This window comes from Macrobrachium rosenbergii, chromosome 44, assembly GCF_040412425.1.
Source record: "Macrobrachium rosenbergii isolate ZJJX-2024 chromosome 44, ASM4041242v1, whole genome shotgun sequence".
In the NCBI taxonomy this organism is placed as follows: Eukaryota; Metazoa; Arthropoda; class Malacostraca; order Decapoda; family Palaemonidae; genus Macrobrachium; species Macrobrachium rosenbergii.
This window is the reverse complement of record NC_089784.1, coordinates 34,062,130-34,088,034: the sequence shown is the minus strand read 5'-3', so window position 1 is coordinate 34,088,034 and position 25,905 is coordinate 34,062,130. Positions and strand designations below refer to the sequence as shown.

At 38.9% G+C, this 25,905-nt stretch overlaps 1 protein-coding gene and 2 long non-coding RNA genes across 5 annotated transcripts in view; 1 reads left to right on the top strand and 2 right to left on the bottom strand.

The window, feature by feature from the left end:
• The window catches only part of LOC136829508 (zinc finger protein 425-like), a 50,354-nt gene extending 37,939 nt beyond the window's left edge, over positions 1 to 12,415 (bottom strand). Inside the window, exons 1-5 of one of the 3 annotated variants that reach the window (XM_067088295.1) lie at positions 12,372 to 12,415; positions 10,470 to 10,624; positions 8,992 to 9,218; positions 3,944 to 4,814; positions 3,569 to 3,636 (exon numbers count right to left, since the gene is read on the bottom strand). In XM_067088295.1, the coding sequence (XP_066944396.1) occupies positions 3,569 to 3,636; positions 3,944 to 4,814; positions 8,992 to 9,218; positions 10,470 to 10,485 (1,182 nt within the window). In that variant the 5' untranslated portion in view covers positions 10,486 to 10,624; positions 12,372 to 12,415. Of the gene's footprint in view, positions 1 to 3,568; positions 3,637 to 3,943; positions 4,815 to 8,991; positions 9,219 to 10,469; positions 10,625 to 11,405 lie in introns of all 3 variants that reach the window. The other 2 variants (XM_067088294.1, XM_067088296.1) reach the window with 2 other exon arrangements.
• Positions 12,416 to 18,783: 6,368 nt separating this feature from the next.
• On the bottom strand, positions 18,784 to 20,883 carry LOC136829505 (uncharacterized). The gene is made up of 2 exons (XR_010850404.1): positions 20,642 to 20,883; positions 18,784 to 19,283 (listed from the first exon to the last, which is right to left on the bottom strand). It is a non-coding gene; the product is annotated as an uncharacterized lncRNA (long non-coding RNA).
• A 1,238-nt stretch (positions 20,884 to 22,121) lies between these two features.
• Positions 22,122 to 25,146, top strand: LOC136829506 (uncharacterized). Its single transcript, XR_010850405.1, has 2 exons — positions 22,122 to 22,291; positions 24,911 to 25,146. It is a non-coding gene; the product is annotated as an uncharacterized lncRNA (long non-coding RNA).
• The last annotated feature ends 759 nt before the right edge of the window (positions 25,147 to 25,905 follow it).

Genomic DNA, 25,905 nt, shown 5'->3' with positions numbered 1-25,905 from the left:
GAGTCTTCTGGAAGAATCTACCAGAAGAAGAAAAATCTGAGCCAGCAGAAGTGGGGAGAGCTAACCCCATAGGCTCCTTAGTCTCATACCACATTCCTGCTCTTCCCCGGTAAAAGTCAGAGGGAGGCAAAGAGAAAACAGTCTTGCCTGCATCCTTCTTTGAAGAGAGCCACTCTCCGAAACCTTTAAGAGCTTTCTTCATGGAGATCGTGGGACGCATTTTCACAAAGAGGAAGATTTCTGAGAAGCCTTGGTGCTCGAGCATAGAACCAGGGGAAGGAGGAGAAGCAGGCTTGAGGGAATCTCCATACTCCTGGACTAGTAGAGCTGTCAACCTCTTGTAATCAGAAATTGTGATGTCCTTAGGAGAATCGTCCTCCGAAACGCCTCCAGGCCAGAAGGAGGAGGAGAACGTCTAGAAGTAGAAGGGCATTTATCAGAAGAAGAGCGCCTAGAAGGAGAAGAGCCTTTGTCCACTGGAGAGCGATGATCCGGAGAGAAGCGCAGGAGATGACTGGCGCCTGACTGGCGCCTGACCGAAGAGGAGCCCTTGCTGGGAGAGGGGCGCCTAACCACGAAAAGGAGGCTGGAGAGGAACTTCACGAGGCGAACGAAAGCAGGGCGTCTGACTGAGGAAAGTATCTCCAACAGGAGAAGACCGACGACGGCGATGGCGCGAGCGCCTGGGTGGAGAGGCGCTATCCGGAGACGAAGAGCGCCAGAGGAGAAGCGCCTACCAGGAGAGGAGCGCCTACCAGGAGAAGAGCGCCTCTCGGGAGAGGAGCGCCTGGAAGGAGAAGAGCGCCTATCAGGAGGAGCCTGCAAGGAGAGAGCGCCTGGAGCGGAGGAGAGGAGCGCCTGCAAGAGAGGAGCGCCTGCTGCTGGAGGGGCGCTTAACAGGAGAATGCGCTTCCTAGAGGACGACTTGCTGGGAGAAGAGAGTCTCTTGGAGGACTTAATCAGGAAGAGAGGCATCCTTCCGACGGAGAGGAGCTCTTTGCAAAAGAGCCAGCAAGAGCAGATAAGTTGAGCCTGGAGGCCTACCAGGATCTGCTTGGTGGACTCCTGAACACCAGAAGAAGAGGAGGAAGATCTACGAGTTCTCTTCTTGAAACAGGAGAGCCTTCAGGGGAAGCGCTCAGGGCTAGAGTCCAAGCGTCTCCTCTAGGAGCCTTCCAAGTCCTCTTCAAAGGGCGCGATTCCTCAGCCGAACTCCAACCACGTTTAGGAGAAGAAGAAGCAGAAGAAGAGAAACACTTCTTTAAGATCCCTTTTCTACTATGGCGATCTAAGGCAGCCTGGGACGCGTCAACAGGAGGCGCTGCGAAGGGACGCCTGACCGTTGGGAGCGCTCTTCATCCCCCTGCGGCTGTCGACATTCCTCCTCCACTGGGTCTGGGAGTTTGGAAGAGGTCTAGGCCTAGGAGCAATGCGGAGCCGGTCAGACGCCCCCTCCACTACACTGGGGACACTGCACAAATCACTATCACTTCTCACTTTCTTTTCCTCCATAGCTCGCATCTGCAACTGCATCTTGCGGATCGTAGCCTTCATAAGCAGCCATCTCCGAGGACGAATCCACAGGTTCGATGAAGGGTGAAGGAGCTGAAACAACTGGAGTGACAGGAGAATCTGGAAGAGTGTTAGGTTCTAAATCTACCTCCTTGGAAAGAGACCTACTAGAGCTTCTAGAAGAAGCCTTCCTAACTCTGTCCTTCTCCAACTTGCTTCACATAAGAGACAAACGCCTTCCATTCCAGTTCAGTGAGATTCTCACATTCAACACACGTGTTCTCAAAAGAGCATTCATTCTCCCTACACCTAGAACATACAGAATGAGGATCTACGAAGCTTTCGGTAGTCTCACCTTACAATCAGACCTCACACACACACAAAACACAGGTGCAACACTCTGATCAGACATTCTATAAGAAAATACCAAAGCAAATCAAAAAACAGTCCACAAAAAGCGTATGCCAAGCCAAAGATCCAATACGTCACCAAAGGTCAGTCCAAAATAATCCTCAGCAAGCGAAAAATGAAAATCCAAGCAGAAGGAACCAACAACAGATGTTGCGGAACCAGCGACAGAGAAAATCTGACATGAAAACGGGAATGGTTCCTATTCCCGCCACCCAGCGGCGGGTATGGTAGATCACCTGACCTACCTGTCGCGTGTGCCGCGAAATTTGAATTTCTGTCGGGAACGTCGGAGACTATAGCTAAGTATATATCTGACGGGTAAGTTTCATGTACAAAAACTGAATGTCTGTCATGTTTGAGGGTACTCATCCTCCGTTTGCAAGCTGTGCATGATTGGTGGGTTGTAGCGTCTCCAGCAGTAGCAGTCTCGGTCACAGTAGCTGAAGCTGAGGTTGAGGCAGTTGCGCTATCCAAAGGGGGCGTCTTTTTATCGAAACTATCCATGCCGAGTCCAAGTCGAGCCAAAGTTCAGATGGGAGAGAAAAATCCAATGCCAGGCGAAAGAACAATCCAGCAGAAAAAGGCAAAAATATGGTCCAAGTCGCTATCCAATTTCAATAAAGTCAGTATAACGGGGTCGAAAATACGGTCCAAGTCGTTATCCAATTTCAATAAAGTCAGTATACGGGGGTTGGGCTAATAACCAAAAGTTCGCCTGAAGCAGGAAACATCCATGCAGCAAGGCGAATGGAAAGCAATTGGGGAACCTGGCCTCGCTCGGCTGGGACTTGCAGCAGCGTTGCCAGCTGTGTTTCAGGTAACTCATTTTGACAAGATTTTCCTGTCAGCGTTGGTAATGCTGACAGTTAATTACCCAACTAATGGGTAAAAGTTACGGGGATGTAGTTTGGGCTGGTGGGTAACTAGGGCTAATTCAGGTGTTCAGGGAGTGTATTGCAATAAACTGTATTAGCCTACTTGCAACGGAACTAAACTGAACAACTTTTAGTCTACAATGTCTCTCTTGCATTTTTAAGCACAATAAAGATATTTTAAAACATTAATATTCAGATCAAATATGCATCATAGTAGTTTAAAGCACTAATATTCATGTCAAATATGCATTGTAGTAGCAGGGCATAAACACTTAAATGCAGATTACAAATAGCATTGTTGGAAATTAAGTTTTTGGGAGAAACTGACCGAAAGGGGCAACATTAACAAAACACAACATTCTGAGAAAGCATAGTAACCAATAGTCTGCCACCCTGAGCAGAGGAAAACCAATGCACGGTAAACCAATAACCCCTATTTTGTAAGAACGCAGCCAAGCATTAGTCACGTATTCATGTATTCAAACCATAGCAAACCACAGCTTTATTCATATTTCATAAAAAAAAAAAAATTCCTCTATTACTGCAATACATTTAGAAAACTTTGCAGCTGAAATTAAGGATTAAAAATAATAATCTATTAGATCATCAGTATTATTCTATAGTTTCTATAAAAAATTATTATCAACAGATATTTATATAAAACTATATAAGGCTCCTGGTAAGTGATCTCTTAGGATGAAATACTGACTTCAACCTGCAGTTAATCACTCTTCTATTAAAGAGTAATGCTAGTAGATGTTTTCTCTTACCATGTTAGTAAATCTTTTCCCACAAATACAGCAATCTCTCGTTTTCTTCATCTTTTGACAGTCTGTACCTGCAAACAAAATATTTTTCAGTCATTAGAAAGATTTTATTACACTATTTTTCATTTCTAAAATAACTATAAAATTTATATCAATCATTTATCCAGAGATCATTATTATGAATCAAATAACTCTGAAATATACAGCACTTTTCTCAAAGCATAACCGTACTGAACACTAGGAACACAATCCTGAAATATTTGCCAACATTGGTTAAGAGAGCGTTCAGTTTTTAACATTTTGTTTTAAAAATATTTCCAAGAGAATTATTCTCTTGCAAAAACTTCCTGAAACAGTTAAAAGCCTATACATTATTACCTTTATCCTCTGCAATACAGTTTTCTGTCCCATCAACACACCCAACAACAATGTGCATTTCCACATTGCTGTTGGATTCGGCTGATGATAAGTGTTTATCACCATCTAGCTGCTCATTCCCAGTGTACAACTGCGTCACAACTTCTGCTTCTTCCCTACTGACACTCACTGGCACTAAATCAAGCATCTTATCATTTAGGGATGACTTTCTTAGGATGCCAGATGAAGATATGACCTTTGACACAACATCCTTGCTCCACACAAGTTTTTCCTCACTTTCCACAGTCAGAACAAGTTCCCCTTTAGTTGATGGAAATGCTGATTCATCTGGCTCACAATGTACGGTTATAGCCAGTTTAGAATTTTCATGCTCGTCACTCTCTGAACGCACAGAATCTTCACTCCAGAGTTCTTGTTTACTACAGTCAAACTGCAACCGAGCATCTTTCTTCATGTTTATCTCAGTCCTAAAATCTTTATCGAGAGGCCCTTTAATTTTTGAACATTTCTGGTGTACCATATCTTTTCTTACTCTTGACACTTTATTTTCACTTGAACTTTTTACCTTATATGCTTCTCTATCATCTGTTCCCTTTACCAAACTCTTACGTTCCTCGCAATACGAGTTCTCTTTTCCTTCTAAAGGCATCTCTATTACTTTGAAAAGAGTTCTGCAATTCTTATCCCCCATACCAATATTTGAAATTTCACTCAAAGTAAGTTCAATGATGTTTGATGAACTGCATCCTTTCTTCACGAATGCCCCTGCATGGTCTTTTTCAATGTGTTTCCCTAAAGTTTCATGGTTAGGGAGTTGGGCTCCACAGTATTGGCATAACTGGCAACTTGCATCAGCTTCCAGAAGCTGCAACTGGAAGTAAAAAGAATCCTTAATTATAGAATCATTATCTGTGACATGGCTAAATACAGTGGCTAAAGTATGACTTGTTTCATAACAAACCCATAGTTTAAATTAGCCTACAATGGTGGTCTTTGATCCTACACACTTAATTTGACTCTCAAATTAAAATCAAGGGAAAACTAACTGTCACCACTAACTCACTTTTCTGACTGCACAAGTGAAAAGCATAAAAAGAAGGCATATGGAAGCAAAGAATATATGCATTCTAAACATAAGGGTAATTAGTGCAAAAAGAAATAGTGTAAAGGACAAAACAGATTGTGCTGAGAACGCATGCACTGGCATACAAAGAATGATTCTGATTTCTGTCAAGAGGCTCTGGGGATCCACCTGTGCATGAGCATTACTAGCTAACTCCTATTCTCAATTTTTCTTTAAACAAGGACTGAAGCATCTGAACACAAAAGGGCTAATCTTCAGTACAGCAGAGGATGGTAATATGATTTTGGCTAAATATTTTTCATTATGTATAAACCTGAAAAATAAAAATACCAAATTAAAAAGAAGCTTGTATTTTCCCTACCATACAAACCTATGCTTTCATCTATATGGAGTATTCCTTGCGCATCGCTGTCCTTGGCTGTTTTAGACTTGTCTTTACAAAAAAAAAAAAAAAAAAAAATCCCAACACTACCTGGAACCCCTTAAGTTGACCCAAGCTGCCCTCCATTTGTCCATTGTATGAACCAGTCTGTGAGTAGCCCTGCACCAGCCTCCCAGAAGTGGGAGATCAGGCTTTGAGAGGTGGTAAGAGAAGGGTAACTTTACCAATGTGAAAGCGTAGGTTCACTTGTTAGGAAAAATACAAATTACTTTTTAATTTGGTATTTGTTCCGACAAGTATACTACCCTATGCTTTTATATATGGAACCACACCTCTAGGTGGGAGGCCAATCTCTCCCGTAAACATGAAGTGCCATGTTCCCATACCTCTCAGACCTGTAAGGAGTCACTTTGTGAACAGTACTCACTTTTGATATGAAAACCAGATGGCAAAGTCTCCCTCTCAATGGAACTGATTTAGAGCTCTATGTCTTTAAGCAACTTGTTGTGCCGCCACTATTGGACCCAAGGTTGTACCTAAGGACTTGTGTGGTGTGTATTTTAGGTAGAAAGAGGTGAAGGGCGTCTGATGTTTCCAAACCCCATTACAGCTGCTTTGAGGTGATGTATACCCCTCTCACTGCACCAGTTTAGGAAGACCTTCCACTTTCTCTGATACAGGTTGAGGGAGGATGGCTTAAGGGGAATGACAATGACTGCTGCAACTTCTCTTGAGAAACCTCTCTTTCTAAGCAGTTGCTGATAGCCTCCATCCATGAAGCTGAAAGGAGGTCACTGCTCGATGAACCCGGCCACTGTGCTCGTTTCAGCAAGTTGGGAAATGAGGGCAACTGTCTAGGAATGTTTACTAGCAGGTGGAGAAGGTCTGCGTACCTCTCTGCTTGCGGACACTTTGCTGCCATCAATGTCATCTTTAGTCCCTGGGATATGAACAACCCGTTGATGACTTTCTCCAACTGGCTGAATGGGGGGGAAGACGTATATGTCCAGGATGTCCCATGGGTAATGGAAGGATGGCTCTGTTGTCGGGAACCGGGGAACAGTACAGGGGCAACTTGTGATTTTTGCTGTTGCAAATAGATCAACAGATCCAATGTGGAGCCCTCCCACAGTTTGAATAACTTGTCCGCTACACCCTGCTGTGATGACCATTCTGCACCCACTATCTGGTCCGCCCTGCTTAGTGTGTCTGCCACAATGTTTTTTTTCCTTGGGATGTACCTGGCTGTCAGTGTTAGTCCCTTGGTCTCTGACCATTCATGCATTTCCACCGTTAGGCGATTCAGGTCGCGGGATATCGTTCCTCCCTGCTTGTTTACCTATGCGGCGACTGAGGTATTGTAGCTCATGAGGACCGTGGTCTTCCCTTGGAGGAGGTTCTGAAACTGTTGGAGTGCCAGCCAGGGTGCTTGCATCTCCAAGACGTTGATGTGATCGTGACGCTGCTGTTCGTCCCACTTCCCTGAAATACCCATGCCGTTCAGGTGGGCAGCCCAGGCCCTTCAGGATGTGTCTGAGAATACCAGCATTTCCAAGGCTGACTGACCTAACTGCTCTCCCTGCAGATAGTGGGAAAGGTCTGATTCTGTAGAGGTAGATCTCTGTCTCCTCCAGCCGTTCAAATGGCTCTTCCATTCCTCTTTCATATGTTCCCCCATGGGCTGGGATGGGCTACAGGGAGAGTCTGGTCTGATGTCTCTCTTGCTCATGCTCTGCTCTCCTGGTCCCTTGTCGTGGCCATCCTGAAATTCTCTTAAGAACCTACCACAAGGATGAAAACATCGGACAAGGTTTCTTCTTAGGGTTGGAGAGAGGAGGAGAAAAAATATTCCTACCTGGTGTGATGGGTAGTGGAGATGACGTTTGTATTGGCACAGGGACGGGGTGGGAGAAAGAACATATGGGGACAGTTCCCTGGAGACTGGAGTAGGCTCCTTCTTCCATTTTCTTTCATATTTTTCCCACTGGGGAGACTGCCATTATCCGCACTCTCCACAGGTGGGTTTCCAGGAGCATACCTGACCCCTGCATGAAAAACACATGGAATGGGGATCGACAGCCGCAGTCAACATGAATTTCCCACAAGGCTTGTCTTTGCAGGGCATTGCCGTAGCTCGGTCTTCCCATTCTCTTCCATGGTTACAGGAAGGATGGAAACTCAGGTAGCTCACAGGAACGCAGTACTAGCACTCGAACACGTGGGTCCTAAAAGGTAGTTTGCCCCCAAAAAACTCAGGAAAACTCTCCCAGTACATAAAAAACACTTTAACTGCGTAAAGAAGAACTGGGATAAGCTTCCTTACCTCTTCCAATGCCACTGGAAGAAAGAGAAGATTCTCTAATACTCATATATGTGGGGGGGAACAAAGGCACGAGACCCCAATCACGTGATTACTGCACCAGCTATTTCTCCAAGAATAACAAAAGTAAAACTCACAGAACAACACTAATATGTTTTAGTTACATTATTGAATTTGTTTCCCAAACCAAACAACTAAAAACTAAGCACTGTTTTTGTGTTCTAGCACAAGCGAGTGCGACTGAACAACTATGCCTGATCTTGTGTTCAAGCACATAAGTGGGGGGCCCTTTGAAATGCAAGAAAATGCTACCTAACTGAGGAAATTGATTCTTCACATGGTAAACAAACAAAAATATATCTCCTATGCTAGGAGAAAAGGAATGAAAACCCCCAGAAATGCACGAAATTGGTGACAACTACATGACCGCAACAAGCCTATCAGCATGTCCATACACGAGCACGGCTGGAAATACCACGGACGAATGGAGGGCAGGTTGGGTCAACCTAGGGGGTTCCAGGTAGCATTAGGATTTTGTTTTTGTAAAGACGAGTCTAAAACAGCCAAGCATAGCGATTCGCGAGGAATACTCCATATACCATATAAAAGCATATGGTAGTACATGTCAGAACAAACAAATAGTATGCCACTCCACATTTCATGACAACTGGTATTACCTAAAGTTGTATTATAAATGTACATCAAATACTGCTCTTCTTTGATCAATTCTCTGTGTACATATTTTTCAATTACATACAAAATATTTACTCAATGGTCTAGGAAGTCTTCAATAACCTACCATTCGACTTTTCCCGCACCCCACAGGATGAAAAGGGCCTTAATGAATACTCCTCATGTAAGCCTGTCCTGAGCTAGTTTCCTCAGGTAACACCAAGGTTCCTACCATACTTCCCTCTTTGTTCCCATACACATTTCCCTTAACCTACCACTACCATGCCTTTCTTCAGCAGTCCACCCTGGTACTTGCTATAACAATTTTTTTTCTCTGCTGTAAATATTCCCAATACGCATCTGTATGGACAATCTCACTAACTGACCCACTTCTGTCTGGACAATCATTAATTGATTAACCAGGTCAACTTCAGTTACTTCTCAAAGCCAGAGTATAAAAGGGAGGTCCCTACAAAGTGACAGCAACAGTTCCAGGGTGAGCCATTCCTATTCCCTAGATACCTCACGAAATTACTAACATGAAATAATTAACATTTATCTTAATCATGGCACAATCAAAAATACATTACCTGATGGCGCAAAGCAGCATGTTCCAGTAAGTCTGACTGGCTCAAAAGGCAACAATTACAAATTGAACAAACAAACACGTCTTGGACATCAACAGACTTGTGGTGTGTGCAGATATGGGAGGAGAGAGACTTCTCTGAAGTGAATGTTTTGAAACAATAGTCACATGGATATACCTTGCAACCTTGTTCGTATACCACCCTTATGTGAACAATAGGAAGGCTGGAACCTGGAATGCAAAATATAAAATATAATCACAGCGGCAGCTATAAATGGTACAATCTAGAAACAAATTCAGGATAATATGCATTTTTCTTGGATATTCAAACCTGAAGTCTTTTAAGCTGATCATATGCCCTTGGCAACTGCTGATCCAGATGTTGAATTTTGGAAACTAAGTTGTGTAATTGTATATCTACATAAAAGAAAAGGGTTTGTAAGCTCACAAGAATAAAATAGATTTAACTAAAAGAATTCTGATATAGAAAGATTACCGTACACTTAAAAGGATGCACATGCACTGCAGTACAGTTGAGAAATTAACATGTACTCTCAACAAACTATGGAAACTATTTTATTACAGTAAAGTAATCACTCTAGCAATAATTAGGATTCACACTCATCACCATTAAACTGCACAAAAGTTACATATGCTATATCTATAGGTTTTGTACATAAATGGCTACATATTTTCCTTAGAAAATAATCCTGGACTGCTGAGCAGTACAAGCTGAGTTAAGAGATAACTTTGTATGTATCCTAATACATACCTATTAGGTTAAGATATGTGTTGTTCCAAACATAGTAAGGTTTTCACTGGAAAAATATAACTTCCTCTTCCGATACGGTACTTATCAAGGGTCCAAAAAAGTGCAATGCATATACATTTGCCTTATTCATTGTCATTATCAGATTTTAACTTGAATCTCCTATGCAGTAATTTTGTTGCAGTTTTAGATCAACTCTTATTTTTTATCTATCTTTCTCATGGTACAGAGACTATGATACTGACAAAACTTTGAGATCATTGGTTAAATAGCCACTTTCTGGTATAAGGTAACTAAATGTGAAACCTGATGTGACCCAGTACTTCTAAAGCAGGAGCAATGATATAAGTTATTATTATTAACTTAATTAATATGTACCTTTACCCAGTTTTACTCTAACTAATTGTTCAAAGCAGACCAAATACACATTACTGTATACTGAAGGCATTTGTAATCCAAATTGACTGACACCTTTTTCAGTTATGTTTTTCAAATGTAATTTACAACTCATTTGATTTAACATCTCTACTTTTACATTTCCAGTGACCTTTGTGACATTTCTCAGATAACACTAACAGGTATATAATTATCAACTACTGTGACCTTGAAAGGACTAACCATCATTACGGTACAGTACTGAGTTCAGGTGGTAGAGGTGATATTCTCTGACTGTTAACCAGTACAAAAAAGAATACTGTCTGTACCAGATTTACCTCCTGAGGTAATCATCGTGAGTCACTGACGTTCCAGGATTTACGGTGTTATGGAATACATATCATCACCATGACATGAATAATTGCAATTCCAGGTTCATTTTGGCCTTTGGTCTTCAACTCTTCTAGTGAATGTCTCATCTTACAGTCGTTATCTGTGAAAGTTACAAGAAAAATAAGGAAAAAAATACCATTCAACATGCTCATATTATGACACTGAAATGAGAAAGTACTTCAATGAAAGAGATATACAGGCATTTCGAAAGTGATGTGTCAAATGCTAGGCCTACAGGTATTAGGATACGTGGTTTTCCCTGAGATTTGGTTGTTCAGAACTGTTCCCTATTCATCTTTGAGAATCCCCACTCTCTCACTGCACTGAAGAGTTTTCCACCATTATATTGATTTAAACATGGGTAAAATGAACTTTACAAATACTGTAACATGCCTATTACGACCTATATCTTTCAAATTGCAACTATACAGAAAAATTCTTTGGGCTACACAAAAAAGCATATAAAGTAAAAATACACAGTAAGACTATCATTTATTCCAGCGTCCTGATGTAAATGGTACACCTCTGCAATCTAAAAGGTGTTGCACTTAGTCTCTTAAATCAAGAAGAGCTATTAACTGTCACTTGACAATCAATAAACCAAAAGTATTATGTAGTTGTATATTAAATATAAAAACATATATCCATCCAACTTATTGTAAAATTTACACAGCTTCAAAGTAAAAAGCATTCTGGCATAAGGATATTAGTTTTAAATAAATTATTTTGTATAAGTTAAAAGGATGATCACATAGCCTAAGCCTACTGGCAAAGACTTACACCCTGGAGCCTTATATATACAGTATTTAGAAAATATTCTGAAGATACAATAATCACAAGAGAATGAAATTTTTTGGTGACAATAAATGGTCTACTCTTACCTGTTATGTATATTAAAACTAGTGGGCTGTAGGCCTAGGCTACAGCAAAATGCAACCAGAGCATTCACATCAGTAACCCAAAGCGGTAATTCTATATATTAACTCCGTGCCTGTTTTTACCTTTTCAACTGGTTTTTTCTACACTTTTAGGGGTTCTGATACTGGCGGTGCATCTGTTTGTTGTCGGCCAAACGGAATGTCCCTTTGCCGTGTTTAGTACTGGCCCGGGGGGGGTTGGGTACCCATACGTTAACAAGTTATTGCACTTGCCGGACGGGATATGAACCGTTCAAAACAGACGTACCCGTGCTCTGTCTTGTGAAGATCGCGTATGGAAACCCCTTGTTGGATGGACTTCGGGGGTTAATTACAGGTTAATTAGACTCGAGCGCCAATAATGAAAGATAAATTCATAATTAGCAACCAAAAAACTGTAGAAAAAGTCAAGTTATAGTGCCGTCGGCGACGCGGAGCTACCCTATAGTTCTACCCCCAAAGCAAGCAATGATACTCAATTATGTTTAAAAGTAACATTCATCAGTCTAACAGGCATAGAAGAAAATGAGCCTAACAACCCAGTCTCACTTTTTGATGCGATATGCCTACAGCAATTGGGTAAATGAAACAGCCTACGCTAGGCCTATGTCACTAGCAGCACAATACTAAAGAGTCAAAATCAATGCTATCTGCTTTACCTCATCACTAATTTTTAATTAGTAAATATAAGGCTCTTTCTGTTGCCTGCCTGGGCTACTGACCTCGTAAAATAGTAGCAAGTGTCTGCTGAATTTTGGCTAGGCCTACTAACCTCCGGTTATAAACTCCACCTGTAGGCCTACGGTCTCTCTTGTTTCTTGTCCCTGCCATTTTTCCTGTTGTACCTTTCATATATATAAATAACAGAAAACTCAGTTATATTTGCATTACTTGGCCAAAAAATAGAGAACAGTCAACGCAAGCAATCACCTGACTGAAATGACAATTGTAGTAGTAGTAATAGTAAGGTTAGATTATGTAATGGCTCACCTTCTCGTTTTATTTTGCATTTTGTTTGTGCTTTAAATCTAGATATCTATACATGTGGTCTTTGTTTGTCACTTGAAGTATTTCATAGATGTATTTCATAGTTTCCTTATGTCTTGAATGTACTCCCATATCCCGAAATGAGTCGATGGAGCTCAGAATAAAATCTTTGAAATATTTTACTCTTTTTATTTATTTATTTTTTTTTTTGTATTTGCTCTGTGGTGACATATGTATTTGATAAATTCTTTCCTCTTTTCAATTTACCCACTAGACAAATCTGTGAACAGTAAGATGTAAGTTTTTCGTTTCTCCTTATCTTCCTGATATAACTACACGAGTCTAAATTCTGTTCCTAATATTGTTGTATGCTTCGCAATACAGTAAGAAATGCTCAAAATTTTCAATAAACTCTTCATTAAATAAACGTTTAATTTCGTCCCTCTTTAATATTTTTTTTCTGTCACTTAGCTCTAGCGTGTTTAATGAAGTGAAGTGAATATAGTATTTAGCCCAAAGGCCAAGCACTGGGACCTATGAGGTCATTCAGCGCTGAAACGGAAATTGACAGTAAACCTCGCAGTTGCACTATGAATCAATTGTTAGGAGAGGGTGGAAAGTAAGATGGAAGAAAGAATATGAAAGGAGGTACAGTAAAAGGAACAAAAGGGGTTGCAGCTAGGGGCCGAAGGCATGCTGCAATGAACCTTAAGTAATGGAACGGCACTACCCCACTACGGGGTCTAACGTGTTTAGTCTAGCTCTGCTAATCAGCTTAGTTTCTCAAAAGTTACCATACCAAGTTTCTTATATTTTCTTCGCCTTATATTTCCTATATATCTTCAGTGTTGGCTTTCCATTTGTTCTTCTTTTTCATACTCCGTTGTCCCAATCTTTAATAATTTCTTTTAACTGATTCTCTTTACCCTGTTCAATTTTGCTTCTGCCACTTATTAAATTTAATTTCTCTTGTTCTGTATCACTGAGGTATATTATTATTTAATAAATTTATTACGCCCAAAGACGTCAAACAAAGTTACATATTAGCAGTTACTTACAGTACATCAGAAATCAACAGAAAAAAATTACAGCATTGAATTATCAGTATATCAGTTACAAAAATAACATATATGAGATCGTATTCCATTATCACAACAACTGCAACAGACAGTTTAGCAGCCACCAAAGTGTGGATGACGAGTCAAAATTAAGTCTAGGTGGTCATCTTTGAGTAAATATTGGCAGGTCACTGAGACAGTGTTATGAAATGTATATATATCCTTGTAACTGTATTTATAACTTCTATGTGTACCCTGTATTGTATTTTCACCTCAGTATATGCATTTATCATCATATATATATATATATATATATATATATATATATATATATATATATATATAAATTTATAGATATATATAATTTATATATTAATATATATTTATAGATATATATAATTTAATATATAGATATATATATATATTATATATATATATATATATATATATATATATATATATATATATATATATATATAATATACCGCCATACAGAAACAAATCTTTCTTTCAAAGTTAATTTTTCCACAATGAAACGGCAGAAATCTAAGAGAAACTAGAAAAACAATCAAATTAGTTAAACGTAATGCAGGAACCTAATAAAAAAAAAACAAATTTGATATTTAACAATTTTGCTGGATAATGTTCTCAGCAGATAATACGTCTACATGATCAATATTTAACACAACACCATAATCTGTTCTCAGTAATTTAACACAACACCATAATCTGTTCTCAGTAATTTACCTGAAGAGGAAGGGAATTCTTTCAAAAGAAAGTAACATTTAATGGCCGACTCACGATCTAACAGTACAAGCTGATGATGATGATGATGATGATGACGATAACCAAATTTACCAAGTTGTGGGATTCCCAAGGGGCGAGGCTTAGGACCCATCCCTGAGCCGAAGTATGGAAAAATTGCAACCAGTTGCCGCGTATTGCCTGGATATAATGAGCCTCGCTTGTACTACTTTTGTATAAAACTGTATTGACTGTTGCCATCGAAAGCCTGTTTTGCACCAGAAACAGAAAACTTGGTAAAGCAAAGAGTTTTTCCAATGCAACTGGGGGTCACTTAGTAATGAGGTTCTTAACAGATGAGAGTAAGACATGGAACTAGTACTAGGAAAACGTTCTTAGGTAACACCAACGGTTCCTGATATATAAACAAACCAGCCGTCTGGCGCCTGCATTCGCTAGCGGGCTCCCAATCTTTGCTGTCGCAAGGCCAGTTTAATCTAAACTGACAGTCTCAGTTGACGGACTGTTTGGCAGCCAACAGCTACAGCTGTCACTCGGCCACGCTTTCTTTTTTGATATTTCTTTCAACGCCTTAAAACCCAGACAGGTGAGACAAACACTTGCAGGAAGGTAAGTTAGGCCTAACGCTTGCTCTTCTTCCCTCCTCTTAGTTCTAGATGGAGTCCTGGACTTGCAGAATGGGGCACCGTAATGGAGTAATATTTCATCAACGCAGAATAGATAGTTATACAGCTTTTAACCTGAATAACGTACTAGCACACTAAAATTGTTGATAACTCTGCTCTTCTGTGAAACTCTGAATAGGATAACTGGCGGATCTACAGTCCCATTTCCTTCTCCCCCGTAGGGAGGTAGTGCCTTCAGTGCAACCCATGCGGTGCACTGTAGGCATTACTTTCGTTTCTTTTACTGTACCTCCTTTCATATTCTCTTTCTTCCATCTTACTTTCCACCCTTTCCTAACAATTGCTCCATAATGCAACTGCTTTGAGGTTTTCCTCCTGTTACACCTTTCAAACCTTTTACTGTCAATTTCCCCTTCAGCGCTGAATGACCTCATATGTCCCAGTGCTTAGCCGTTGGCCTAAATTCTGTTTTCAATCAATCATTTCATTCCCACTGAGAAATCAATCAGCAATAATTGATTATTTGGCAAACCGTTTGATATTCAACAGTTTCCGCGCGTTGCTTTACTGCTTCTTAAGTAATGTGCACTGTGACCCCTATATCTAGGGCAAAGTAATTGTTATATATCGGCTATCATGGTGGGGGTGGGTTAATGCCGACGCTAAGTACTAATCCCCGCCCTTGACTTGAACATCGACTGGAAGTCGTTGGTTGTATTGTCGAGGGTTCGATTCACTTGGGTACCATACCATTTATCACTTATGATTCCCCTTCGGTGATATTTCCGATGTAGCGCGAACTGGGTATTAAACGGCATTCGTAGCTTAATGTTTGCATGCATACACACACATACACACAAACACGTATATATATATATATATATATATATATATATATATATATATATATATATATATATATATATATATATATATATATATATATAAGCATTAAGCTACAAACGTCCTTTAATATCAACTCACTCTACCTCAGGGATAATATATTTTCATATATGTTACCCGAAGGAAATTTTTAGTTGATAATAAGTTCGTCGCGTCGCTGTAGTCCTGAGTTCTTGTCTTCCGTGGTTTGAGCCCACGAGACGACGAACTTATTATCAACAAAATAATTCCCCTTCGGGTAACATGAAAATATATTATTCCCGAGGTAGAGTGAATTGGATATTAAAGGACGTTTGTAGCTTAACGCTTGTGTATGAATCACGGTGATGTGATAAAAATGCATTCATATATATATAATATATATATATATATATATATATATATATATATATATATATATATATATATATATATATATATATATATATATATATATATATATATGCTGTATATATTACGGTCAATATGACTGAATATTCAATTGGTTAATTGTGTATGCAACACATTGCTAATTCATGTAGATTAATAAGTACGAAAGATTTAGCGAAAGGGAATAATTTCTAAACATATTTTACCTTATCTGTTTATTCCCATTTATAAAACGGAGAGAGAGAGAGAGAGAGAGAGAGAGAGAGAGAGAGAGAGAGAGAGAGAGAGAGAGAGAGAGGCTAAGAACAAGATCTGGGTTGAGGCTCATCCTTTGCAACGGCTGGCCCTCTGACTTGCCCATATTGACTTTAACCAAGGAATCCGGATCTGCCTTCCAGGACCTTGGAAGCATCGGCCAAGGAGCCTTCGTTTACATCGTCATCTTGGCATTCACGATCCACAGATGCCCCGTGGGCATTTGGGAGAGACACAATTGAGTCAGTAAGACTCTAGGATGCTAAAATAGACAGTTTTCTTTTTCATTAAAATGAGAAGTGGAAAGAAAATGAAAAGATGAAACGACAAATGTTTACCAACCATGACAGGTTTTCGTTAGTGGTGGTACTAAAGCTTTAGACAAAACCATTTATCATTGTGTTTTACTCCGCACCACACCTCGCTTTTCTCTCTCTCTCTCTCATTTACTTTAAGACCTTGTCCCTGCAGGTCTAGGACCTGGCCGAACTTAGAAGTGTTATTACTCTTATTTTTCTCCTTTACAGTTGTGGTTACAATGCATTATCATCATTTGCTTGCAACTGGAATCCTTTTGATTTCTACCTGGCGCTTGGCTGAGCCTTTCCCAAGGGAGGCCCTGGTGGACCACAGGGAGGAGCAGGGGTGTTCCCTTCACTACAAAGCAACGGCCTGAACGTCATATCCATTTCTGGTGGGCACGATGCCCAAAGACCAAGCACGGTAATATCTGAAAAAATTACAAATTAGAAAACAAATATATTCACAGCTACATGTTTCTGATTGTCATGCTCCCTCCTATCAGTGTCGCTACACTGTCTGTGGTTTTGAATATTTTTGTTCTCTAATTTGTAGTTTTTTCAAGTTTCAAAGTTCCATAATGATCTTTTGTCATCATGGTAGTATTTATGTTTTTCGTTGTAATTCATTTTCGTAAAATGAAGGATTTGCACATATACTGTAGGTCTCTAATGCCCAGGGTTTAACGACTTTTTTTTTTTAGACAACAGGTTCGTCGGTATAAACTAGACTTAGGCCTCTGTTGTCCAGAATAACATTCCACGTAACCTAGGAATTCCACAGTTTCAGGGAATTATGGGAAATTTAATGAACCCTGTAAATATTTTTTTTCACAGACTAATATTACTCTATTCCAACATTTCAAAATTACTGTCAAAATTTTGAAATTTCTTCTCAATTCTGTTTTCTAGCTTCGAAGTTAAGCTCAATTTTTCCTTATTCTCGAATATCAGTTTGAGTAAGACAATGTGAACCGTTCCAAGATGCTGAAAATCTTGCGCCATTCTAAAATATTCGATCATTCTTTTGTTGTTCATTTTTATCATATTTCTCGCTTAATTTCTTTATCTTTTTCTCTCAGGGAGCTTTAATCTCAGACCCGGATAGCAACTACCGCCCTCCTATCGTCTTCGGACCTAGGCTTACCCAGTGGCCTCAGCCACCTCACTATCGGTACCAACCCTCCGGAGGATGCCAGCGGTGGAGCCCGTGGAATCCTACGTGTTTCTTCTGGTAATTTAGCCCTCAGTGCAAGTAACTGTGTAACTTATAAATACACTTATACTTAAAAGGTGGAAGAGTTTTTTTTTTCTCCCTGAAGTAGAGAGATGTATCAGAATTACCGCTTGATGACGTCACTCGGAAGGGCTGCCTGACTCAGCAGCTTTGACCAAAACCAATGAGAAACATTCTCTGTTGACTCCCGGGTTCTCTACCGATGTCAACAACCTTACGAGGATGTACTTGAAGGACAGGCTGAATATACACTAAGCTTGGCAGTCTGACTCTACAGTCTGACTGTGTCCTTGTAAGACCGTCTGAATGTGTGCTTGAGAAACAGTCAACAGTCTGAATGTGTATTTGTAAGAGAGTGGATGTGTTCTTGTGAGGCAGTCTGAATGTGCGCTTGTAAGACAGTCTAACTGTGCAAATGTAAGACAGTCTGATTGTGTACTTGTAAGACAGTCTGAATGTGTATTTGTAAGATAGTCTGATTGTGTACTTATAAGACAGTCAACAGTCTGAATGTGTACTTGTTAAACATTCTGAATGTGTACTTGTGTTGCTTACCAAAAAAATAAGGCTATCTTTGGATAGTGTCAGCCTGTATCTCCTACTACCCTTTGTAACTTCTTTCAAATTAAGCCCAAATTCTTTGGAAGCTTGAATTTCAAGTCAATGGCCCCTGTGGTTGGCTTGTTCCACATGAATAGGGTTATCTTCTGAATAATAATAATAATAATAATAATAATAATAATAATAATACTGGGTAAGCACTTGTCTAATGTATGATCACTAACTTCAGTCATTAACTTAATATTTCAGACAAAGGAACAAAGCAAATCAAAAAGACTAAACTTGGTGAAAATAAATATTATTGAACGTACCATGAGATCATGCTCCACAAATCACTGATCCATATTAAATGGGAAAATATCACAAGAAATCATTTTGAATCATACATTATTTATCAAAAGATATTATCCTGAATGACTAAAACTCATCAAAACGTGATGAATAAGTCACTCATCATTATTCACGAAGATATCTAACTTAAATTTAATTGTAGTGATTCTCCGTCAAAATAGGAGTTAGAGAATCTCAGTATTCATCAAAAGACATTATTCTGAATGACTATAATTAATCGAAAGATGAATAACAGTAATTCGACATTATTCATGACGAGTATTCAACTGAAATTTCGTAGTAGTGATTCTCCGTCAAGCCAGGCGCCAGGGAGTCCCAAGTCATCCTCGGCAGCCGAAGTACCAAGGTGGTCTGCAGTTCGGTCTAGGTCTAGGACCGAAAACTATTGGAGGAGGTGGATAGTTGCCGCCGTTGCCGGTAAAAAGGGCTCCCTGGGAATAAAGAAAAAAAAATATAGGCCTGTTGAAAATAACAAAATTATGACGATTTATATGGCTATTTAAATTTGCAAAAACGAAGCTATGACAATATGGCTAAAATGATTAGTAGCAAAAGTGAAAAAAAAGGGACTGGTATCTCAGAAATGGTCTGATCCTGTAGAGAAAATGGAAGATTATACATTGCTATATTAAAGGGTGAATGACTGGGAATGTTGGGATAAAGGAGTACTGGAGAACTCTTAAAAAATGTTGGGTCTAAAATGTGCCAGAATTATCAGGGAGAAAAGAGATTAAAATATAATAATAATGAGAGAGTATACATAAGGGAGTGTTTGCCTGCAAATTGTTTATCCATTAAGCCTCACTTTTTTAGGAATAATAGTAATGGTAATAATAACAACAATAATAATAATAATAATAATAATAATAATAATATAATAATAATAATTACTATATAATGTTTCGGAATTGGAAAAGGAATTCTGATAACTCCACTCTCGCATTATTATTATTATTATTATTATTCAGAAGACGAACCCTGTTCATATAGAACAAGCGCAACAAAGGGGCCACTGACTTGAAATTCAAGCTTCCAAGGAATATTATGGTGTTCATTTGAAAGAAGTAACAGAAGGTAATGGGAAATACCGAAAGAGATGAATTTTTAAAAAGAAAAAGTAAATTAAAAAATTAATGAATAAATAGATGAAAATGTGCAAATCTATGGAAAGTTATGAAGGGAAGAACGGCCGTTTTAACACCACCAGAGTCAATAAAATATTAAAAAATGTAAAAAAAAAAAGTTACAAGTAATGAATTCAAAGGCCTATGTTCTGTAGAGAGGAAAAACCCAAGCATTTGATACCGTTCTGCAGGTTTGTTCTATATAGGGTTCTTCTTCTTCTTCATAATAATAATAATAATAATAATAATGACACCAACTGAGAACAGAAAATCTACTTACCAGACTATCTTATAAGTATACATTCAGGCTGTCTTACAAGTTCACATTCAGACTATCTTACAGGTACACATTCAGACTGTCTTACAAGTAAACAGTCAGACTGTCTTACGTGTACACATTCAAAATATCTTACAAGTACACATTCACACTATCTTAAAAGTACACAATCATACTGTATTACAAGTACACATTCATACTGTCCTACAAGTACACATTCAGACTATCTTACAAGTACAGAATCAGACTATCTTACAAGTACACAGTCAGACTGTCTTACAAATACACATTCAGACTGTCTTACAAGTATACAATCAGACAGTCTTACAAGTACACATTCCGACTGTCTTACAACTACACAATCAATAAAAAACACAAAAACACTTACTGTACTCGGTCTACCAGCGTTGTGTCCTCCTGCGAAGAGTAGTCCACCCTTACCAGCTCTAACAAAACTGGTGCCAATCAGCGACAAGCAGAACAATAACTTCAGAAGTTTATGAAGAAACTTCATAGTTAAAAGTAGCCGTTGGATAAAAACGTAATTTGTTCTTGAGTGACTTCACTGCTTGAAGATGCTTACTGAGGTCACCCGTTGACTCTCGGCTGCTTAAGAACATCGTGAACTCCGTGACGTCACAATGCAGGGATTTTTCCCAATCTGAGTTGCTGCGTGATCGATAATGATGATATAACGAGAGAGGGTTATTGATATTCATCAATGAATATCTTGTGATTTAAATGGTAGCGTAATGAGAAAGCTATAATCTTACAAGCAAACAGGTTTTAAAAGGATACTGAGGTGTTCAGAAATCAAGCCCCAAAAATAAACAAATATTAGATGGAAACAAATGTCTTCTGAACTGGCGAAAATTTATATATCATCTCTCTCTAGGGTCTACAGGCTGGAAAGCTGCCTAATAGAGCTTCAGAGAGCTTAGAAAGAAGCTTCATTTCTTGGAAAGCTTTGGGCGAGCGTGGAACCCCTTGCAGTAAGAATAAAATACAGGATTACGACAAGGTATGCATTTCCTTTTACGCGTCTAAAGCAAAATTTGTGATATCACGTAGTGCTTGCGCTTGTCTATTCTTTCTTCTGTGCTTGTATATTTGTACAGCTCTTGTGTGTGCTTGCATGCTTGTGAATGCTTACCTTGGTGCTTTTATACTTGCGAAGCTCTTGTGAATGCTTGCCTTGGCGCTTGCATGCTTGTGCGGCTCTTGTGTATGCTTGTCATGGTGCTTGTGTATGCTTATCTCGGTGCTTGTATGCTTGCATGCCTGCACAGCTCTTGTGTATGCTTGCCTTGGTGCTTGTATGCCTGCACAACTCGTGTATGCTTACCTTAGTGCTTGTATGATTGTGTGGCTTGTGTATGCTTGCCTTGGTGCTTACATGCTTGTGCGGTTCTCTCTCTCTAGAGAAAAAGAGGGAGAATATCTAAATTTTCGTCAATAAAGGCAGCATTCTACTCTGACGAGAGATTACGGTACCTGACTTCGTCTGATATTTCTTAATTTTGGGGCTGGATTCGGTAAACCTCTATAGTCTTTTAAAAACTCGTTTGATTGTTAAATTTTAGCTATTTTTCTATGCTTCCCTTAACTCATCAGATACTTTACGACCTGTTTGATTGTTAAATGTTAACTATTCACCTACCCTACCTTTAAATCACGAGATACTCTTCAATATATCCCCTGCGTGAGACAAATCGATAACCCCTTTTATTTGTAATTTCATCAATATCGATCACACGGCAACTCAGGTTGGGTAAAATCCCTGTGCTGTGACGTCACGGAGTTCACGAAGCTCTTAAGCGGCAGAGAGTAAGCGGGTGACCTCAGTAAGCATCGTCAGGCAGTGAAGTCACTCAAGAAGGAATTACGTTTTTCCCAAAGGTTACCTTTAACGATGAAGTTTCTTCCTGAACCTTTGAAGTTATTGTTTTGCTTGGCATTGATTGGCACCAGTTTTCTTGGAGCTGGTGCTAAAATGCATTTAATCTCTGGAGGTTACGACGCGGGTAGACCTAGTACAGTAAGTTTTTTGTTTTTTCTTCTGGCTGTGTACCTGTAAGACATTCGATTGTGTACTTGTAAGACATTCTGATTGTGCACCTGTAAGATAGCCTGATTGTGTAGTTGCAAGACAGTCTGATTGTGCATTTGTAAGACAATCTGATTGTGAACTTGTAAGACAGTCTGACTGTATTTGTAAGACATTCTGAATGTGTACTTGTAAGACAGTTTGATTGTGTACTTGTAAGACAGTCTGACTGTGTACTTGTAAGACAGTTTGACTGCGTATACTCGTAAGACAGTCTGATTGTGTACTTGTGAGACAGTCTGACTGTGCACTCGTGAGACAGTCTGATTGTGCACTCGTAAGATAGCCTGACAGTGTACCTGTAAGACATTCTGGGTGTGTATACTTGTAAGACAGTCTGATTTGTGTACTTGTAAGACATTCTGATTGTGTACTCATAAGACATTCTGATTGTGTATACTTGTAAGACAGTCTGATTGTGTACTTGTAAGACACTCTGACTGTGCACTTGTAAGACAGTCTGATTGTGTAGTTGTAAGACAGTCTGACTGTGTACCTGTAAGATAGTCTGATTGTGTAGTTGTAAGACAGTCTGATTGTGTACCTGTAAGACATTCTTATTGTGTATTTGTAAGACAGTCTGATTGTGCACTTTTAAGACAGTCTGATTGTGTACTTGTAAGACACTCTGTCTGTGTGCTTGTACGACAGTCTGATTGTGTACTGTACTTGTAAGACAGTCTGTGTACCTGTAAGACAGTCTGATTGTGTACTTGTAAGATAGTCTGATTGTGCACTTGTAAGATAGCCTGACAGTGTACCTGTAAGACATTCTGAGTGTGTATACTTGTAAGACAGTCTGATTTGTGTACTTGTAAGACATTCTGATTGTGTACTCGTAAGACATTCTGATTGTGTATACTTGTAAGACAGTCTGATTGTGTACTTGTAAGACACTCTGACTGTGCACTTGTAAGACAGTCTGATTGTGTAGTTGTAAGACAGTCTGACTGTGTACCTGTAAGATAGTCTGATTGTGTAGTTGTAAGACAGTCTGATTGTGTACCTGTAAGACATTCTTATTGTGTACTTGTAAGACAGTCTGATTGTGCACTTTTAAGACAGTCTGATTGTGTACTTGTAAGACACTCTGACTGTGTACTTGTAAGACAGTCTGATTGTGTACTGTATTTGTAAGACAGTCTGACTGTGTACCTGTAAGACATTCTGACCGTGTACTAGTAAGACAGTCTGATTGTGTACTGTAAGAGTGTGACTGTGTACCTGTAAGGCATTCTGATTGTGTACTTGTAAGACAGCCTGATTGTGTACTTGTAAGACAGCCTGACTGTGTACCTGTAAGACATTCTGATTGTGTATTTGTAAGAAGTCTGATTGTGTAGTTGTAAGACAGTCTGACTGTGCTCTTGTAAAACAGTCTGGTTGTGTACTTGTACGACAGTCTGGCTGTGTACTTGTAAGACAGTCAGACTGTGTACTTGTAAGACAGTCTGACTGTGTACCTGTAAGAGTCTGATTGTGTACCTGTAAGAAGTCTGATTGTTGTAAGACAGTCTGATTATGCACTTGTAAGACAGTGTGATTGTGTAACTGTAAGACAGTGTGATTGTGTACTCGAGAGACAGTCTGACAAGTGGATTTTCTGCTTGCAGTTCGTTCATGACAATAAATTATTATTATTATTATCTTATTATTCAATAGAAGAACCCTAGACTTATGGAACAATCCCACAGGAGGGTAGCAAACGCTTTGATTTCTCTGTCTAAAGAATATAGGCCTTTGAATTCATTACTTGTAATTTTTTTTTTTTACATTTTTTAAATATTTTATCGATTCTAGTGGGTGTTAAAACAACCATTCTTCCCTTCACAATTTTACATACATTTTTTACATTACATTATTACATCTTTATCCATTCATTTGTTGATTTTTAAAATTATTTTTTCTTTATAAAAACTAGATCTATTTCTGTATTTCCCTTTACCTTCTGTTACTTCTTTCTAACGAACACCATACCCTTTGGAAGCTTGAGATTCTATTGAAGTCGATGGCCCCTTTGGTGGGCTTTTTCCAAATGAACAGGGTTCATCTTCTCAATAATAATAATGATGATGATGATGCGAGATTGGAGTTACCAGAATTACTTTTCCAAGTCTAAAACGTAATCAGTTATCAACAGTATTATCATTACTATACAGAAAAAAGTGAAGGTTACTGATCAACATGCATGAAAACACTCCCTAATGTATACTCTCTCATTATTATTATATTTTAATGTCTTTTTCCTAAAAAATTCTGGCGCATTTTAGACTTAACATTGTTTTTACAGTTCTCCAGTACTCCTTTATCCCAAATTTTCCAATCATCCATCCTTTTTTTAGCGATGTCTATTCTCCCATTCTCTCTACAGGATTAGACTATTTCTGAGATATCAATCTGCTTTTTTTTTTTTTTAACTATTGCTCCTTCCCATTTTAGCCTTGTTGTCATAGCTTCCTTTTTTGCAAATTTGAATAGCCATATAAATCGTCACCATTATATTATTTTCAATAGCCCTATATCTTTTTTTTTTTTCTCTTTTATTCCCAGGGAGCCCTTTTTACCGGTAACGGCGGCAACAGACCACCTCCTCCAATAGTTTTCGGTCCTAGGCCTAAACCTAGACCGAACTGCAGACCACCTCGGTACTCCGGCTGTCGAGGATAATTTGGGACTCCCTGACGCCTGGCCTGACGGAGAATCACTAAATTTCAGTTGAATATCTTCATGAATAATGTCGAGTGACTCTGTTCATCACTTTTAACGAATATAGTTATTCAGAATAATGTCTTTTTATGAATACTGAGACTTTCTGACGCCTGGTTTGACGGAGAACCACCACAATCAAATTTCAGTAAGATATCTTCATGAATAATGTCGAGTGACTGTTATTTATCTTTTGATGAATTACCGCCATTCGGAGTGACGTCTTCTGATGAATAATGTACGATTCAAAATTATTTATTGTGATATTTTCCCAATTTAATATGGACCAGTGATTTGTGGAGCATGATCTCATGGTACGTTCAACAATATTTATTTCCACCGTGTTTAGTAATTTCCCTCCTACGATTATTATTTATTCAAGATGGTATTTTCTAGTCTTAGTATATTTCAAACTGACTATCTTTGATTTTTTCTAATATTCAGTCACGTTAGCGTGTTTTTACATGCAAATACATAAGGAAATTTTCCAGTTTTGCAACATTCCGGCAATGCTTCTTAAGACCATAACTTGAGCAACTCTTTGTCTGTTTGTCTGTCTGTCTCTCTATGTGTTCTTAATAATAATAATAATAATAATAATAATAATAATAATAATAATAATAATAATAATAACAACCGTCTCTGAATTGTGTTTTTCATCACTCCAAACTGGGAAATGCAAACTGTTCTCATACAACTGATATATGTAATGTATGTGCGTCGAGGTATGCATCAATGAGCGCTAATTGCTGTAAAGTTTACTAAAGTTGCATGTTTCAAAGAAATGGATGTATAAAAGCAGTGATTATCAATAAAGAGAACAATTTCATATACCTGCA